Source organism: Manis javanica, chromosome 11, assembly GCF_040802235.1.
Source record: "Manis javanica isolate MJ-LG chromosome 11, MJ_LKY, whole genome shotgun sequence".
Lineage (NCBI taxonomy): Eukaryota > Metazoa > Chordata > Mammalia > Pholidota > Manidae > Manis > Manis javanica.
Window position 1 is genome coordinate 53,914,556 of NC_133166.1, and position 18,987 is coordinate 53,933,542.

General features: G+C 44.1%; 1 protein-coding gene across 5 annotated transcripts in view; it reads left to right on the forward strand.

Annotated features, from left to right (window-relative positions):
- Positions 1–18,987, forward strand: part of NAT10 (N-acetyltransferase 10) — a 45,655-nt gene that overhangs the window by 9,294 nt on the left and 17,374 nt on the right. For all 5 annotated transcript variants that reach the window (XM_073216382.1, XM_037019772.2, XM_073216385.1 and 2 more), the window contains exons 4-19: positions 715–886; positions 2,191–2,313; positions 3,905–3,966; positions 5,406–5,520; positions 5,617–5,724; positions 8,806–8,939; positions 10,145–10,238; positions 10,386–10,484; positions 12,490–12,626; positions 15,172–15,296; positions 15,738–15,888; positions 16,165–16,261; positions 17,001–17,117; positions 17,971–18,072; positions 18,171–18,245; positions 18,819–18,935. In XM_073216382.1, the coding sequence (XP_073072483.1) occupies positions 715–886; positions 2,191–2,313; positions 3,905–3,966; positions 5,406–5,520; positions 5,617–5,724; positions 8,806–8,939; positions 10,145–10,238; positions 10,386–10,484; positions 12,490–12,626; positions 15,172–15,296; positions 15,738–15,888; positions 16,165–16,261; positions 17,001–17,117; positions 17,971–18,072; positions 18,171–18,245; positions 18,819–18,935 (1,828 nt within the window). The remainder of the gene's footprint in view (positions 1–714; positions 887–2,190; positions 2,314–3,904; positions 3,967–5,405; positions 5,521–5,616; positions 5,725–8,805; positions 8,940–10,144; positions 10,239–10,385; positions 10,485–12,489; positions 12,627–15,171; positions 15,297–15,737; positions 15,889–16,164; positions 16,262–17,000; positions 17,118–17,970; positions 18,073–18,170; positions 18,246–18,818; positions 18,936–18,987) is intronic.

Consider the following 18,987-nt stretch of genomic DNA (forward strand, 5'->3'; position numbering starts at 1 on the left):
TTCTAGCCATTCAGGTAGAGGACTACAGTAAAATTTTGATCAGCTGTAATCCTCAATTTGGAAGCTTTCTTGTTTTTCTCTTTTTCTGTGAGATAAAAAGTTAAATGACTATTATTCAGGATTTTTAAGACAAAAGAAAAGTTCAGGGATTCCTGAGAGATGTCCAGATTCCACTTCCATCCTTCTATCCTCTATCAGTATTGCCTTAGGTTAGAGCTGCCCTTGAGGACTTGATCTCACAGCTGGGGAAGGAAGTGCATGAATTTCTTTAGGAAAAATGAATAAAGTAACCTGTGATCACTCTGCCTTTCCCCAGTCCTCAGGGTATCAGTCCTTTGTAGTTGAAGCACTGATTTGAGACTAAGGTAATGAATGAGGGCACCAGGTTTGATTTCAAGCTCTGGTCTGGCCAAATGTGAGGTGTAGGTACTCCCATTACCCTTTGAAAGTTAGGTGTCTGCTGAAGATGGTAGAGCAAAATAGCAGGGTTTACATGCCAATTTTCTACTGTCTCTCTTCCAAGCCTGTTGTCTTAACCACTGTACTCTAAGGCCTAGTCTAGTTTTCTTTACCTCTAACGTGAGAGAAATAGCCCTACAATTACCAAGTTCCCTTCTAGCTCTGAATGTCTAAGTGGTGATCGCTGAGCTACCCTTTGCTCCAAACTCTAGCCTCTCTGGTTAACTGGCTTTCATGGGATGGGGGTGTTTGCAGTCACCGGAAGAAAAGAATGCGACAACTGCAGAAAAAAATTAAGAATGGGACGTTGAACATAAAGCAAGATGATCCCTTTGAGCTCTTTGTAGCTGCCACAAACATTCGCTACTGCTACTACAATGAGACCCACAAGATCCTGGGCAATACCTTTGGCATGTGTGTTCTCCAGGTAGGTGACCCCTGTGACTGGAGGGGGAGAGCATGGAGGGGTGCTTGGGCTACTGGTTCCCCAGGAGAACAAGTGCAGGAAGTAGAGGAGATTCACATGTACACCCCACTCCCAAGCATCTTCCATGGAAGACCTGGCCACTTTCCAAAGAAACTGGAAAGCTTACCCCATTAAAAAATAAATTCTCTCCTTAAAGCAGCACTTACATAGATATACCAAAACTGACAGTGATGCGCCATCACAGCTGGTTCTAACCAGCTAAAGCTGATAAAGAAAGCACTGTGAACTTCAAGTGACCTAGGACCCCAGATCATTATTGGAACTCACTGAAGACTTTGGTGACCAGTGAGCTGTGTGACTTGTTTTAACCTACTGGGTATAGATTTGTGCACTCATATGTCTCATCCAGAGGGATTGGCACAACTCCATCAATACCTCTACCCCTTCTAGTCCTTAAAGTCCCCCCACTGTCCCTGTTGGAGAACTCCCTGCTGAATTCCTTCACTGCTATGTATCCTATTGCCAGGCAAGTTAACAGACTGTTCCACATTTTTTTTGTTTTGAGCTCTGGCAGTCTTTGTTTTACCCTTTGGGTGCCTGTGATCTGCCCCCACTCCTCCCAGAAAGATAGTCAAGCACAAATCCCCTCGTTTTGGTATGTGTTTATTATGTACATGTACTAGCATGATTGCATATATTATAAAACATACTTTATAAAATATAAGAAATAAAGGGGAGAATCAGAGTACTAATTTCTTCTTCTGCATTCCATTGGGTTGTCCCACACACTACTGACTTGCATCCCACCTTGTAGGCCAGAGAAGCATTTTGCCTCATTCTCACCTGCTCACTGATTGGTAGGCAGTGTTCTTATGCTCACCACTGTTAGCAGTTGCAGATGATAGCTCCTTTAAGCAGTGGCTCCCCCGTGTGGTGCAGTTGAGTTTTGTCAGGTTCTATCTATAAACATCAGAAATTGAATGAGATGTTTCTGAAATTCAGGTGTGAATCAGTGAAGACGGGAGGACTTCTTTCCAAATAGGATGTTATCTGAGGTTACTAGAAATGCTTTTGACATGTAAAACCAGGTACACGTGTTCTTTAGGGCCTGGCTGTCTTGTGGTGTCCCTAAATGAGGGGCTGTGAGAGACACTGTGTGTCTATGTCCATCCTGGTGAATCAGAGGTGGGGGTATGGTCTTGGGTTTGTGCTCTGAAACCCTTTTACCTTATCACCTGGTCCTTGGTTTCGCTTTCCTGGGGGTGTTCTTTGCATGCTCAACCCTTTCTAAAATCTCCTTTGAGGACTTTGAAGCTTTAACTCCAAACCTGCTGGCCAGAACTGTAGAAACAGTGGAAGGTGGTGGACTGGTGATTATCCTCCTACGGACCATGAATTCACTCAAGCAGTTATACACGATGACCATGGTAAGTGTTTGGTTTTTAACTTAATCATGGAGATTCAACTCAATCTGTGATTTTGCTATAGCCCACTTTCTTTTACGAATTCCTTTAGAGCAACTCCAGTGTGTGGTCAGCACAGTCTCTGGGCTGGGAGCTCCTTAACAGCAACTAATGAGAAAGTCACTGCAGAGAAATCTTAGTTGCCCTGAGTGTGCCTGGGAATCTCTGAATTTCACATTTGCTTTTGGGTATTTGCAGATTCCACCCCAGTGAGATTCAGATATGATGCAGTTGTTATGTATTTAGATTTCTGGAGTGGTATTCTGCAAAGAGCTATGCCATTCCTAAATTTGTATATTGCAAAAAAGGGGCCATGCACACAGTCTTCCCTGCTGACCCTTATCCTAGTAGATAACGAAGGGACATTGGCCAGTTCCACTCCTATTTGGCAAGAACTTCAATTCTGAGAGGGGTTGTTTTCTCCCAAAGCTGAGGACATTGTAGGAGTGAGGATATGTCTCGATGGATATAGTACTGCTCTCCAACTCCATCAGTTACTGCCACATGAATGTGCTGAGTGGCAGGTTTTGAGTCATGCCCATGCTCGGGAATGATGTTAGGATTGGCCTCAGGGTTTCATGAGCCTAATAAACATTTAGTGTTCGTATGGTAAAATGGACTTTCCTCTGGTCTTAGTAGCTGCTTCCTGTCACTACTTCTCCTCCTGTCACTTGCCACTACAGCCCCTCTGGCTTCATCAAAAGTTCTTAGACATGCCTGGCACACTCTTACCTCAGGGCCTTTGCACTTGCTATTTCCACTGGGAGATCTTCATGGCTTGCTTCCTCACTGCACTCAAGTCTCTGCTCAAAATCACCTTCTCAGTGTGGTCTTTCCTCACACCTTGTTCAGAATATGTGCTTCTGCCTGTCATGCCTTATTTGCTTTTCTTCAAAGTATTTGACAACTACCTAAAGTTATATATTTATTTATTGTTTGACTTCCTATGTTAATCTCAAAACTTCATGAGAGCAGAGACTTCATTTTCCTCAATGGTGTATTCCCAGATTACACCACTAAATGCCGCTTAGTAAGAGTTCATCAGTATTTTTGAATGAACAAAGGACTTTGTGCCCACATCAGTTTGTTGTACGCCTTCCTCTTCTGTGGCTGCCTGCTTATCACCTCAGAGGGCCTTTCTCACTACCCTATATAAGTAACAGCCATGTTTGCTATCACTGCACCCTGTTTTTCATTTGTGGTATTTGCCGAGGCTGTATTTTTTTACTCATTTGTTTGCCTTCAGGCATTAGACTGTAAGCTCCATGAAAACAGAGTTCATGCTTTGTTAATCAGCAGTGTATACCCATCATGACAAAGATGAGGTGGGGGTGTTTGTTGTAATACAAAACATTGCATTTAGTGTCTGATCCCCAGCCCAGCACCTAACGTTTTGCTAGTTCAGCACAGCAGGTTGTGTAGGAGTGGATTTTGTTTCCAGCAGCATCTCTGATGCCCTTGTTATCCCCCAGTCGCTTGATAGAACTTCTTCACATTTGACCCACAGCCCCAACACTATTTGGATGCCTTTGTTGATAAATGTCATCTCTTTTAGGATGTGCATTCAAGATACAGGACTGAGGCTCATCAGGATGTGGTAGGACGATTTAATGAGAGGTAGGTCTGTAGTACATTTCTCAGTCCCTTAATTGTGGGAGCCACGGTGGGAGGAACATCTTTATCTTAGACCGAACTTAAAACTGTGCTTTTATCTGAGGGAAGATAGTACAGGAGTCCAAAGTGGTGAGACTCCTGACAGCAGTGGCAGTTTTGAAGCTGACTAGAAGCAGTGAAAGTGAGTAGAAAGCTGAGGCCAGGAGCCCTGGATTCTGTCTTGTGTTTGGCCTCTACCAAGTGACTCTCCCTTTCTGGCTTTTAGCTTACCATACCAATCTGTTGAAAGAGTGAATTGTCTGGATTGCTCTTTCCCAAAATGTGTTTCACAGTACACTAGTATTCTAAGAGAAACCTTATGACGAAAGGGTTTTCTGGCCAGTTATGTCTGGAAACACTGATAGTTTTTCCTTTGTGAAGATTCACATTCACCTGTTGTAGCCTCTGAAAAGTCTTGCAGCAGCAGGGACCTGATGAACCGAGTATTTCCCAAATGTGTTTGACCACAGAGCCTTATTTTTTTGGAAACACCAGTTAGCAGCTGCCTGTGAAACACCTTAAGAAACTGTGGCCTAGATATTGGTTCTCAACCAGAGCTGTTGTACTCCCTGGGGACATTTGGCTATGTCTGGAAACATTCTGACTGGCATGACTCAGGGGAGTGAAGGGGTGCTGCTGGCCTCTAGTGGGCAGAGGTTCAGGATGCTGCTAAAGGGCCTGCAGTGCACAGAGCAGCCCCCCAACGAAGACTCACGGTCCACAAAATGTCAGTAGTGCTGAGGCGTAGAATTCCTGGCCTTGATGAGCCCTGGGACCTTTCTAATTTTAACTGTCTCTGATGCTTTCACTCAGTAGAAGGAGGAAGCTAAGAGGTAGCCACGTGCTACTAGATAGAACAGAAACCTGTGTAAGTAGGCTGTGAGGCCCTTTTCTTGCAGTTGTGGGAGAAGTTTGAATTTTATATCCAAACATGGTTTCCTACATACAAGAATGTTTGTTTATATTTCTTAAGGTAGCTTTCCTCTTTTGCCTTTTCTTTATTTTTTCTTCCTTATGACAGAAGATGAATCCATTTGCCTATGTGTTTGTTTCCCTTGTGTAACTGGTGATCACATGTGGGGTGGTTTGGAATTCCCAGTTTAAGGATGGCCTGAGACACCTTAGCACTAAAGGGTGGGCCTAGGAGTATGTGGGAAGGGCCAGATGCCTTGGGGAACGGTGGCATTTGTGTACAGTAAGAATGCTTGCAATCAGTCTCTTAAAAAACTTCTTGGTTTCCTTGTTTGCTGTGTAAAGCATATTCAGGTGCCTTGTAGTGGAGGCTTGGAATCTTGTCTAGGATTTGGCTTTCTCAGAGACTCGTGGGGCCACATGATTTTTCCTGAAGAAAGCCACACTTTTATGCCTCTCCCCTACCTCATTATGGTGGTTTTGTTCCTCAGATTTATTCTCTCCCTGGCCTCCTGTAAGAAGTGTCTCATCATCGATGACCAGCTTAGCATCCTGCCCATCTCCTCCCATGCTGCCAGCATTGAGGCCCTACCTCCTCAGGCCCCAGTGAGTCAGCTAGGGCTTGGGGAGTCGGGGTGAGGCTGAGTTTTCTGTGTTGATCCCCTGTGGCAGTGGCAAACCTTCTCCTCTCCTGTCTGGTAGGATGAGAGTCTTGGTCCTTCTGACCTGGAGCTGAAGGAGTTGAAGGAGAGCTTGCAGGATACCCAGCCTGTGGGCGTGCTGGTGGACTGCTGCAAGACCCTAGATCAGGTGAGTATGGTATTCAGAGTGTCCCTACCCTAGTATAAACAATGCTGAGGTAAAATATAACATGCAGAGAGCAACACAAGCCACGTTGGGACAAGTCAGGACTTGAATCCTCCCTGGGAAGGGGCCTTTTCTGTTGCATGAACTCATGCTGTTCTCCGTTGTCTGGGTTCATGACAGAAGTCCAGGGATTACCTCCCCATACACCTCAGGGTAATGGTTCAGGGAGCTGGGGGTCAGGAGGCAGATGGACTAATAAGAGGAACCATCCTCAGCATTTTTTCTAAGATAGGGTGATGTAACTATACTCTTCCATTTTAGTTAAGTTTTGATGACATAAAGGGTTTTGCTACGCCTTGTACAGAAGTGAGAGGAGAGCTTGAGGTCCCTGTACTTACCTTGATTCCAGAGTGAGGCCTGATGAAGGCCCTCTGGGGTGGTGTGTGCCTGATTTTTACACGCAGACAGTTGAGTGGGAGCATTAGGATGCATTTCTGTGTTCACTGAGGTGGTCAGGGCTAGTGGGCTTGGCTTCTCTGGTGGATCCTGGGCTTGCTGGAAGCTGACTGGGCACTGCCCAGAGGCCTTCAAGCGGTCACATATGATCAGGGTTCTTAACCCAGCCTGAGCCAGATGGCATCACAGGCCTCTTGGCAGTGGGCTTTGTCTTCATGATGGAAAAGAGCTACAGTGACACCTCTCTGGGCTGAGTCCCAACAGGCTGGTTTCCTTTTTCATTCTGGAAGTAGAACTACCATGTCCATAGCCCAGGCTGCAGGTTCTAGGCTGCTGTGAACCACTTCCTAGTGCCCTCTTTGCCACCACAGAGAGGAAGTGAGTGAGAGGTTGGGGAAACGGCAGAAGAGGGAGAAAGTACAATACTACTGGTAGTATTATAAGAAAATAAATGGCCCATGGCAAAAAACAGTATGTAAGAAAGAGTGTGCCTTAAAAATAGAAAATGGTTTCTACTTGGCAGTCCCACTCTGAAAAGCCAGCTACTATCAACTGTTTATTATTTATTTTTCTGGCTCTTTTCTATGCACATAAATGGGTATTTTTTAAATATATGAAGGGGTCACACTGTACAGAGTGTACTGATTGACATTTGGGTTGATTCTGGCTTTTTTGCTGTTAGAGACAGTGTTGTTAGGGTGTGTTTTTATAGATACATCTGTGCACACTCTAGGGTGAGTTTCCAGAAGAACTGCTGGTTTAGAGTGTGTGCATTAAAGCAGGTGTCACACCAGTCAATGGGACCACCAACAGTTCATGAAAATTCCTCTTTTCCTGCAGCCTTGCCAACCCTGGGTGCCATTAAACTTAAACTTGTAAATCTGCTAATTTGAAATGGGATCACAGGAGCATTGTGTAATTTGTGTTGCATTAATTACGATAGAAGCAGGCATGTTTTTCATATAATTACTTTTTAACTGGTTTTCTGTACTGGTTTTCATTTTAGAAAATTATTTTAGATGCATTTTTAGTCCAGATTTTGTACCCTTCTATTATGTTAGTGGATTTTTCCAGTTTCGTTTTATCAGAATCTATAATTTCTCTAAACAACAAAAGGGTAAAAACACAGTATTAAGCAAAGGCCAAGTAGACTGGGATCCCCTCTGAGTGTTTCATCTGGAGAGACTGTGGCTTCCTAGAGCCCCTCCCCTTCCTTCCCTTCCATCTGCCTGGGCTTGTGTCTCTTCGGTGTCTTTTTAAAGTTATTTTTATTTTATTTGGTGTCTTTTAATGTCATTTTTTAGTGTTGCCTGGGCATGTAAGACAGCTTCTTCAGGACCAGATAGGCCAGGCTGGACCATCTGGCCTTCTAGTCTCAATGGCCTATTCCCAGGCAGATCCCAGTCAGGGAGCAGTTTGGCCCATGAGTAGTGTTATGGCCCCTCCTCTCATCAGTGCCACTGGCATCTTCCTTTTCCTCGATGATGACTCCCTTAGACACTCAACAGTAAATAAGAGGGACACACCTGCTTCATGGAGCTTATGTTTTGGTGGGATAAGAGTAAGTCAAGAAATAAGTAAACCAGGGTGTGTAGTAGCAGGTGTTGTGTATGATGGAGAAACATAAAAGAGCAGCAGAGATGGATAGGGAATGCCAGGGGGAGGGTGGGGTCCTACAGTTCCAGACAGAGCAGTCAGGGAAGGCCTCATTTGGAAAGTGGTATTTGAGCAAAGACTTAAGGAGTTAAGGAAATGAACCATGTCACTGGCTGGAGGGAGAGTGCTCAGTGGAGCGTCACTGGGTACATAGGCCTGAGTAGTAGTCTGTGTGGTGTGCTCCTGGACTAGCAAGGAGGCTGCCTGGGCTGAAGCAGAGCGAGTGGATGAGAGTAGGAGGAGGTGACAGACGTACAGGAAGGGCTTGCACTTCCTCTGCGAGAGATGGGGCCAATGGAGAGTTTGAGGCTTACTGTGTTTTCTCAGCACAGCTGCCAGAGGGATCCCTAGGCTTAATTTTTAAAAGGATCCCTCTGGCTGCTGTGTTGAGGCTAGACTGAGGGGGATGCAGGTAGAAGCAGAAAGACTTAACGAGGAGGCTACTGAAATAATGGAGGCAAGACAGGATAGTGGCTTCAACCAGAAAGGGAGGAGATTGGTAAGGAATGGTGGGATTTTTATATGTTTTAAAGGTAGCGGCAGTGGGATTTGCTGATGACTCAGGTATGGGGAGAAAATGGCCAGTTAACTGAGATGGAGGAGATTGTAGGTGGAGGAGGTTTGAGGGCAACATTAGGCATTCCCCCTCAAGTATGTTTGAGATGTCTGTTAGGCATGCAAGGGGAGATGCACGGGTCAGTTGCATTTATATAAAAGCCTGGTACGTGAGGAAGAGGTCTGACTAGAGATGTGGATTTGGGGATTATCAGCATTTCACTGGTATTTAGTCGGGAGGCTGAAAGACAACTAAGGACTTGAGAAGTCCAAGTGCAGAGCCTTGCTTTCTGTCTGTAAGAATTGCCCCACTTTGATTTAGCCTTGGTATCAACCTGACTTCTCTATATAATGTGATAGTAAATGACTGAAAGTCGACCTTTCTTAAGGCTCACCTAATATATTCTCTTTCTGCAGGCCAAAGCTGTCTTGAAATTTATAGAGGGAATCTCAGAAAAGACCCTGAGAAGTACTGTTGCGCTCACGGCTGCCCGAGGAAGGGGGAAGTCTGCAGCCTTGGGATTGGCGATTGCTGGGGCAGTGGCTTTTGGGTAAGGGGATCTGATTCCCCATCTTGAGGAACTGTAAGCTCCGAGGGAGCAGTGTGCAGAATTAGGGCTCAGGGGACCAGAGACTATTACTGGACTTGGGCAGGCTCCTGTGTGGTTTCTCTGTCTTGGGTTCCTGTCATAGAAACAACAACACTTTTCCCCCACAACCTCTCAGAGGTGCATGTATGCATGCGCTGGCCACACAGACACAATCAGGACCATTGTGATCACTGTTTGAAATTGAACAAACACACAGAAGCAAAGAAGTGAGGGTGGGAAACTTTAAAACTCTCAGAAGGTGAGAATGTATATGACCAACTTTGCTGATTGAGAAAAGTACAAGTTTGACACTTTAATGATTTTAATCAATAGAAGATCATGTTTGTGTCTGAGGAGCTGCCTTTGAGTGTGATGTTACTTTCTCTTCTTTTGCCCTGGGCAGGAGATTAATGTAATTGCCAGAAGAGTACATGCTTCCAACTTCGCAGACATAAATAATGGACCTAGTATTTGCCATATTCTCCTCTATGCATTTTCTTCCTTGGTGCCCCTGATAGCTCCGTGAACATTTCATGGGTGGATAAACTTAGGCTCAGGGAGTTTCAGTGACTCCCTCAGGGTCCCCCAGCAAGTCCAGGATGGTTGTGCTAGTGATGAGCTAATCTCCTGACTCCTGGTCTGTTATTCTAACTGCTCCAGTGGCACCACTCGGCTCCTTAGCCATCAGCATCCTTTACACTGAACAAGGATCCCATAGAATTTTGCTTTGGCCTTGGCTTCAGCACCATTTGAGTTTTCCAGCTTCACAGTTTGAAACCCTCTCAGCACAGCTGTTGATGAGCATGAAGCTGTCTTCTCAGCCCAGGACATGGGCCAGGGGAGTAGCATTCCGGTTCTGCACACCAAGGGAGTTGTCCCCAGGTGCTTCCCAGCAGTGTGTAATCACAGATGTTGGTAGCTAATTGCCAGGACATGCTATCTACAAATCATTAATGTGTTCATTAGTTGGGGAGGAAAATATACTCAGATCTGGAGTTGCTCTACTTCTCCTTCCCAAGAAGTGTCCTAACTTTTTTTCCTGCCATTATCTCTGATAAGCTTCTATGTGACTGGGCAAACAAAAATGTTTTATTTTTTTCCTAAGTTCACTAAACCTTTCTTGAGCTTTCTAGTTAACAAAATCCTCCTCTTCTTTTGCCCAATAGGTACTCCAATATCTTTGTTACCTCCCCAAGCCCTGATAACCTCCACACTCTGTTTGAATTTGTATTTAAAGGATTTGATGCTCTGCAGTATCAGGTAGGAAATTAGGATAAGAACTTCTTTTGATTCAGTGCTGGGTTTAAATTCAGGTGAAGTCTTTAGAATGTCTATTTACTTTCTTAATATTTAGTTTCTGAATCTTGTTTTTAAAGTTTGTCATTGGTTTGACTTTTTCTCCATTAGGAGCATCTGGATTATGAGATTATTCAGTCTCTAAATCCTGAATTTAACAAAGCGGTGATCAGAGTGAACGTATTCCATGAACACAGGCAGACCATTCAGGTGAGGCTTGTTTGAAAACCCTGCTGTGTGGGGCCAGTGTCCTGCTCTGTTTACATGGCTCCAAAGATGTCCCCTTTTACAGCCTTTTTTTTTTCCTGTATAATTACTTGTCTTTTAGACAATGTAGTTGTTTTATGCTAAACCTGTTCCAGATTTGCAGCCTCTTCTAATGAAAAACACTCAAGCAAACTAACAACTGTATGTAGCCAGATTGGAAAGTTGTAGTTTTGTCCCGTGAAAATTGAGTAAGTGTGATTGGAAGTGTGTTAATCAGCTAAAAGAAATATAATCATTGTTCTCACAAGAGTTCTAATTGCTTTGTTACAGCAGGTTTTGAAATGGTGCATCTGTAACCAAAATAACAACCTCTCCATTTAAAAGAAAAAAGGAACTTTGCAAGATATACTCTGAATCTTTGTGGTTTAGCCAGTGGCCTATTTTCCTCTTTAAACAGGGTTTCCCTGAAAGCTCTAAAAATCTCCAGCACTCTGTAAGCCTGCGTGGTCTGCATTCCTCCAAAGGGTGTAATTTTGTCACATTGTAGACAAAAATCAGTGTGACAGGCTTGCAGAAGGGCTGGGGACCCATGGGCTCCTAGTGAAGTAGGCTTATTGATTATCTTTGATGGAGGAGTGGGAAGTGGTTCAGGTAAACTTTATGCCAGTTTATGTCTTGATGTTCATGCCTGTCAAGGCACATATATATATGTATATATATGTCTGTCAGGGAGGTATGCCTTTTTCAATGGTCCAGAGTATAAAATGTTAAGTATTTAATGCCTTTTACATAAGGATCTTAATTTTTTTTCTTACTAGATCTCTTTCTAGTATCTCTTCATTCTGAACATTTCTTCCTTTTGCCTGATTCTCTCAGCTGGGAAGAGGAAAGACTGCTGGCGGGGTGGGCTGGAGGGTAGGCTGTAGGCAATGATTCCTGTTCAAACTCAAGAAAAATACATAAACCAAAGAAGGAAAACCTTGCCCTGAAATGCCCTGGCTTAGCCCTCACTGCTCTTGGGTTTGTAATTAGAGACCCTCTCATACTGCCGGTCTTGTCTCCAGACTGGAGTGTAAGCACAGGAGAGGTGATCTGACTTTATGAGGCTCCATTTGTGTCTCTTTGAGGCTTCCTCCTTCTTGCTGGAAATTGAAAAAAAAGATAAGTATTAAAGTCTGCAGTGCCTCTCCAGGGGGCTTTCTGCTCCTTTTATGAGGCATTTGTTTAGTTTTTCCCCTTAAGAATCCAAGACATGGGGCCCTGTTGAGGATGTGTATCCTGCTGTTAGAAGTGAGTGAGGCCACTGCCTCCCTGACCCATCAACTTCTATCAAAGCAGTTAAAAAATCTTACTTGTAATGAAATACTTCAAACGTTTTTGTAAAGGAGTGCAGAGACCAGTGTAACACACCGATCCAAGCACTCAGGCTTAAGAAATGCTGACATTTTGCTGTTTGCCCTGTTTATTTCATATTTTATAAGTCATTTATAGTTTTGTTGTAAAGATCCAAAATATTACAGACACAGTGAAAGTCCCTCTTGTGCTCCTCCCCATGCCTTTCCCTTCTGTCACATCCCATAGGTAACTACTCTGAGATTGGTGTGTTTCCTTTGAATTCATGTGTTTATATTTTGCTATGTAACTATGTGTCCATAAATGGTAAAATACTATACTTACCCTTTTTCAGCTTGTCTTTTGTAGATCTGGGTGATTTTAAGCTTATATATCTATATATATATATACTACCATTTATTTGTGTTTTTAGAAGTGACATTTCTGGGGCAGGTTGAAACTGCAGTTAAGTTAGATAGTAAGCACTGGTTTGGTGAGTTGGCCTAGCAGCAGTGATCCCATGTTGGGCCTGTGTCTTTCTCTTTAACAGGAGGAATGAGAGAAAGAAGTGGAAGGGGGAAAGAGGGAAGGGAGTAACCTTTCTGATGCCTTACCAGCCATCACAGCTGTGGCCTTAGGTGGCCAAGATAATAATACAAATTTTTCTTTCCCACAGTATATACATCCTGCAGATGCTATGAAACTGGGCCAGGCAGAGCTTGTGGTGATTGATGAAGCTGCAGCCATTCCCCTCCCGCTGGTGAAAAGCCTGCTGGGTCCCTACCTTGTTTTTATGGCTTCCACCATCAATGGGTAAGGCATGCCGCATGGGAGCCTCTCTCCTGCTGAAGGGTCTTGCCAGTCAGGTGACATGTAGCAGAAATGGCCTGGGCCTGGGCAAGCAGGTCATACTCCTGAAGTCTGATCTTCAGGCTTGCTTCAGTCTCTCCTGGGGCTTCTGCAGATGGGAGGTGGCCCTTACTAATGAACTGTAACTCACGTCTGGTCTGACATTAACTGGGCAATACAACAGAAGAATTTGGTAGCCCAGGTGATGCATGTCTCTGTCTGTAGGCCTGGTGAAGTTTTAAAAAATACATGGATGGCAATATCAATTGTGTCTTATATCTTAGAATAATGTGAAAATACAGTGTTAAAATAAATCTGTAATTAGTATAAGAAGGTAGGCCTATGATGGCTCAAGAGCTTTTTATTAAAAAAACTTGAGATATTTAGTTCATGTTTGCTATACAAAAATTAGAAAAACCAGGTATGCAAAAAGAAAATTACCAGTAATCCAACCATCTAGAGAGCTTCTGCTAGAATTTTGTCATACATTTCTGTGCATTTATTTTATTTTATCATTTTGAACAAAAATGTAAACATAGCTTTCATATTGTTTTTAACTTGCTTTTTTACAGAATATACTATGAAATCTTCCTTGGTCAATAAATGTGTATCATTAATACTGGAAAGATTTCTGTATGAAAATCACATCTTGAGATAATTCAGTATTACAGATTTATTATTGTGACTACATAAAAATATTTAAGTAAAGTGGATCTTACTGTTTTTTGCTAACAGATTTATTAAGATATAATTCATACACCACAAAGTTTGCCCATTTAAAGTAGATAATTCATTATTTTTTAGCATATTCACAGAGATGTGCAACCATCACCAAGGTCAATTTTAGAACATTTTCATTACCTCCACAACCTTCTGTCGCCCTCCTGTCACTCACTACCCCTCAGTCTTAGGGACCCACGAATCTACTTTCAGTCTCTAAGAATCTGCCCCTTCTGGACATGTCATATAAATGGAATCATACTGTAGGTGGGCTTTTGTGACTGACTTCTTTCACTTATCACACATTTTCAAGGTTCATCTATATATCTTATATCAGTACTTCATTCCTTTTGATGGCCAAATAATATTCTGTTGTATGTTTATACACATTTTGTTTTTCCATTTATCTGTTGATGGACATTTTGGGTTATTCTGTCTTTTGGCTTTTAGAAATAATACTGCTGTGAACATTTATGTACAGGTTTTTTGTGTGGATATGTTTTCAGTTCTCTTGGCATATATGCCTTGATCAGATAGTAACTTTATGTTTAACTACTTGAGGAACTGCCAGAGGTGTTTTCCAAAGCAAAGGTACCATTTTATATTCCCACCAGCAGTGTAGGAATGATCCAGTTCTCCCATGTCCTTGCCAGCATTTGTTACCTGTCTTTTTGATTATAGCTATCCCAGTGAGTATGAGGTGGTGTCTCAGCATGGTTTGCATCTGAGTTTCCCTGGTGGCCGGTGATGTGGGCATCTTATTAAGTGCTTATTGGCTGTGTGTGTGAGTCTTCTTTGCAGGAATATCTTTTCAGATCCTCTGCCCATTTTTCTATTTGGGTTGTCTTTTTATTATTGAGGAGTTGTAAGAGTTCCTTATATATTCTAGATAAAGTTCCCTATCAGATACATGAATTTCTCCTATTCTTTGTCTTCTCACTTTCTTGATAATGTCCTTGGAAGCACAGAAAGTTTTAGTTTCTTTTTTTTTTTTAATAAATAAATGGAATTCCTTTGAGAAAGCTATGTTACGTTGGGTGGAGAGGGGGAGTAAAATACTTCAAAATTCCAGTTTTTTGAGCATTCTTTAAAAGTAGAGTTTGAGTAAGTATTTGTACAGTCTTAGAATATCGTAACAATGAGTACTGTGAAATGATGTATACTGAAGAAACAAAACCCACTGAGCAGTCTGTACCCTGTAGTCATACATGCTATGACTGAAGACAGGGAGAAAATACAAATGAAAAGAGCTTGTTCGGTGATCAGATTATAGATTTCTTTTTTTTTTCAGATTATTTGTTAGTTGTTCTATATCACCTTTAAGTGAAGTAGTGAGGAATTACCTGAGTGGTAGATTTGTTTAATTTTGGTTTTCTGAACTGGAAATGCTCTGTTCATTTCTTTATGAATGTTACTTCTAATGGCAGCCCTCATTAACTGACCATTTAACTGTGTTCCACTTTCGTTACATAAAGGCTATACCCATATCATCTTCTCAGTCCTTACTTTTTCCCTCACAATACAGTCCTGTAAGATGTGTAGAATAATCCCCTCTTGAGGATAAGGCTAAAAGAGGTGGAGTTCCTTCCTTGCCCAGAAGAACAAAGTAGATGCCTTAATTGAGGCCTGGATGGCTGCAGGCTGAGCCACGCAGCTGCCCTGCCTCCTTTGCACATGCTCATCTTGGGGGAACTGGGGTGTAGTATCTCAGCAGGATGAGGAAAGTACTTCTCTGTCATCTCCTAGACAGTGGATTAGGGAGGCTGATTGCCTTTGAATTTGCTCTTAGATACGAGGGCACTGGCAGGTCCCTGTCTCTCAAGCTAATTCAGCAGCTCCGTCAACAGAGTGCCCAGAGCCAGATCAGCACCACTGCTGAGAACAAGACCACGATGACAGCCAGACTGGCGTCAGGTACCCCCCGAGCTCTGAGTGGGCTCTGTTGTGCACACAAGCCCCCCAGAGCCCCTTGTCGGACCCTTCTTCCTCATGCCATCATGAGTGCCAGACCTTCCTCCCATCAGGCAGAAAGGTCAAGTCCCCAAGAGGTAGAGTTCCTTCTTTCCAAGGAATGGCAAGGCAGTCGCCAGATGAGGGCCAGAGCCCGTCCTTCTGGGCTGGAGCCTTGGTTGTCACCGTCTCCGGCGTGGTTGCAATTGACGTAGTGAGATCCCTTTGGGACTGGTGTCATGGCAAGTTGAACATCCATCAGAACAATTTAAAACCACTCTTTAAATTCTTGAGCCATATTTATGTGGGCCCCATGTGACAAAGATAAGTAGAACATTGGCCTTGCTCTTTTAGACAAAGCATATTTAATAATTGTTTCTCATTGTGTGTTTTTGTGGGGAATAGCGCGGACGCTGCATGAGGTTTCCCTGCAGGAGTCCATCCGATACGCCCCCGGGGATGCGGTGGAGAAGTGGCTGAATGACTTGCTGTGCCTGGACTGCCTCAGCATTACTCGAATAGTCTCAGGCTGCCCCTTGCCTGAAGCCTGTGAGCTGTATCCTCCTGGGTCTCACTGTCCTCCAACAGGGCGAGGGGTGATGAAGGAATTAAACAGAAGGTTTGGGCCCTTTGTTTCATAGGCTGCTGCTCCGGGGAGGGGGAAAGTTGAACATTCTCTATTTGCCTTCTCCATCTTCCCTCATGTGCTTCTGTTCGGGATCTGAGGCTCCTCTTCCCAAGCTGAGGGAAGGCCTCATATCCAGGGGACTTTTGAAAGCAGTATGTTTTGGGCTTCCTCTGATTTGTTTTGATTGCTTAACTCCAGACCCAGCTACTATGTTAACAGAGATACCCTGTTTTGCTACCACAAGGCCTCTGAAGTTTTTCTGCAACGGCTTGTGGCCCTCTATGTCGCTTCTCACTATAAGGTGACTGCAGCTAGCCTTTGGGTGAACTTCACCCTGACAGTGCCCCTTGACTTGGCTTTTCACGTCTTTTATTATCCAGAGGCTCAGGGGACTGCTCCATGGCAAGGTCCAGTGATCTGGTTGCTGGGGTTGCGTTTCCCAATGTTCAGGCTTAACTTGGGCTTATAGCTTCATGTACAGAGTGTGGAATCTCTGCATGTAGCTCAGTGTACGGTAGCTGGAAAGGAGGGAGAGCTATGCCCATTTTAAAAGGGGTACTTTTATATCTTGCCTGTTGTATCCCAGTAGTACTGTTTGACCTGAGACCAGCCTTACACCTCTGACCTATTTTTAGGGAACAGTGAATGAGAATTTAGAATATTTGAAATTCTTAAAAACTAAAGGGCATGTTAAAAGGATACTTTTTGAGTGTCTGGTAGTATTTTTATGAACGTCCTTTAATAGAAGGCTGAAGAGTTGGTGTTAGAAGTGGTGACCCTTTTCTTGAAATAGCAGCCTCTTCTTAGGAGAATGCTTACTTCCCAGATGTGAAATACAAGTGCTAACTAAGCAGTTCTTTGTCCCTGCTCCGCAGCTCAGCTGGCTGGCCAAGATGCTATAAAAGCTCTCTGTGGGGTTTTCAGCTCATCCCTTAGCTTTGGGGAAGGCAGTACTCCAGACATCTGATAGTTCCTGAGTAGCCTCCTAAGTGAAGGACAAAGAGGAGTGTCCTCACTGACCCGTGTTTGTACCCCCACAGAACTCTCCCAATGATCTCCAGATGCTCTCCGATGCCCCTGCTCACCATCTTTTCTGCCTTCTGCCTCCCGTGCCCCCAACCCAGAATGCCCTTCCTGAAGTGCTTGCTGTCATCCAGGTACAGAAGCAGAGGAATCCTTGTGGCATTGATTTGGGAACCACGTAGGCATTAAGGATGAGTGGCTTGGTAACTTCAGTGAGGGAGGGGAAGCTGTTGATTGCTGGTCTGGAGCTAAGTGGTGGGGTATATGCAGACAGGCAGTTGGGGTACACTGAAGAGACCACAGCTGACAGAGGCCCAGAGCCCTGCTGGTCATAGGTGGGTGAAAGCCAGAACTGACCACTTGTATTTTGACTTACAGCCCCTCCTAAAACTAAACATTTTTGTTTTCTTCCTTTATTATGAAAGCAGTACATGGTACTTGTAAAATTGGAAGAAATAGATTGGAAAAAATAATGTTTTTAGTGCCTGACATGTATTTATGCAAATCTGTGTTGTTTCTCCTTTTTGTAAACTTGAGATTATAGTGCTGGTAATCTTTTTTCTTTTTTTCAGTGTGTCAAATATTCATAAGTTTCATAATTTTTAAAGGCCCCATTGTATTTCATTATATGCATGTACCAACCTGTGCTTAACCATTCTCCTCGTAGACTATTGAATCACTGTGGTTTGCATTGTTCTGTACAGAGCGGCACATGTACCCTTGTGTGGAGCCCCCCTTCTAGCTTGGTTTTTGCTCTGGGCGGGTGGATGTCAAGATGCTGCCTTCTTGGTGACAGTGTCAGGATGCCCACAGGGCACAGAGGTGAAACTCCCACTGGAAATGGATGAGTCAGTTACAGAGTTGAGCCTGAAGTGGAGGGGAAACAGCTGGCCTTGTCTGAGACCTTGTAGCACGCTGGTGATATTCTGTGAGTGGCTCCCAGTCTGGAGCTGCCTTTCTGTCTGCACTGTCTTGCTTCCCTGACAGGTGTGCCTTGAAGGGGAGATTTCTCGCCAGTCCATCTTGAACAGTCTGTCCCGAGGCAAGAAGGCTTCAGGGGACCTGATTCCATGGACAGTGTCAGAACAGGTGATGACGCACTTTCCCCGGTGTGTCTGAGCGAGCGAGCTGGCACTGCGGGGGAGGCGTTTTGTTGCTAAGTTCCTGGCTTGTGTCCTCCCACACAGTTCCAAGATCCGGACTTCGGTGGCCTTTCAGGTGGAAGGGTGGTTCGCATTGCTGTTCACCCAGATTATCAAGGGGTAATGTGTCTTCATGGCTCTCTCAAACCTTATATGTTGTTACTCACTGCAGCTGTGCTGCTGGCAGCTTGGGAGGGCAGGTGAACTTGGTGGTTGGGATAGGAAGCTGGTCAGGGAGCAGGCAGTTGCTCCTCTGCTGAGGACCTGTTGCTCAGGGCTGGGAGTGGGCAGTGGATAGGATGATTGTGTGTGCCTGCTCTTCCTTTGCGAGGATGGGGGCTTATGAAGAAGCAGGTCTGTCTTCTGTAATTACCTCCCATCTCTTAGAAATCCCCACTGAGGTGTTGGCTGTAGGAGCATCAGTTTTGAGCTTGCTGATCTGTGGACTGAAAAGCACGGCCAGCCATCCTCAAGCTCAGGAGGCTGTCCGTGGTGGCTGAACAGTGTGAGCGTGAACAGGCCATACCATGCTCAGTCCCTTCTTTGACCTCACTGAGGCATTTCTTTGGTTCTTTCTGCCAAATGAAGTTTGACTTGGAGTGAAGGCTTTCTTGAAGCAATACTGGGGTGTAGAAGTAGTTTAGACAAACAGAACATCTCTCTTCTCTGCCTGTCCTCCTCTTTTGCTCTTAGATGGGCTACGGCAGCCGAGCTCTGCAGCTGCTGCAGATGTACTATGAAGGCAGATTCCCTTGTCTTGAGGAAAAGGTCCTTGAGACTTCACAGGACATTCACACTGTCAGCAGTGAGGTAAACATCTTTTGGCTGAACTTCTGGTTCCTGGAGGATAATTCTCTGGGTT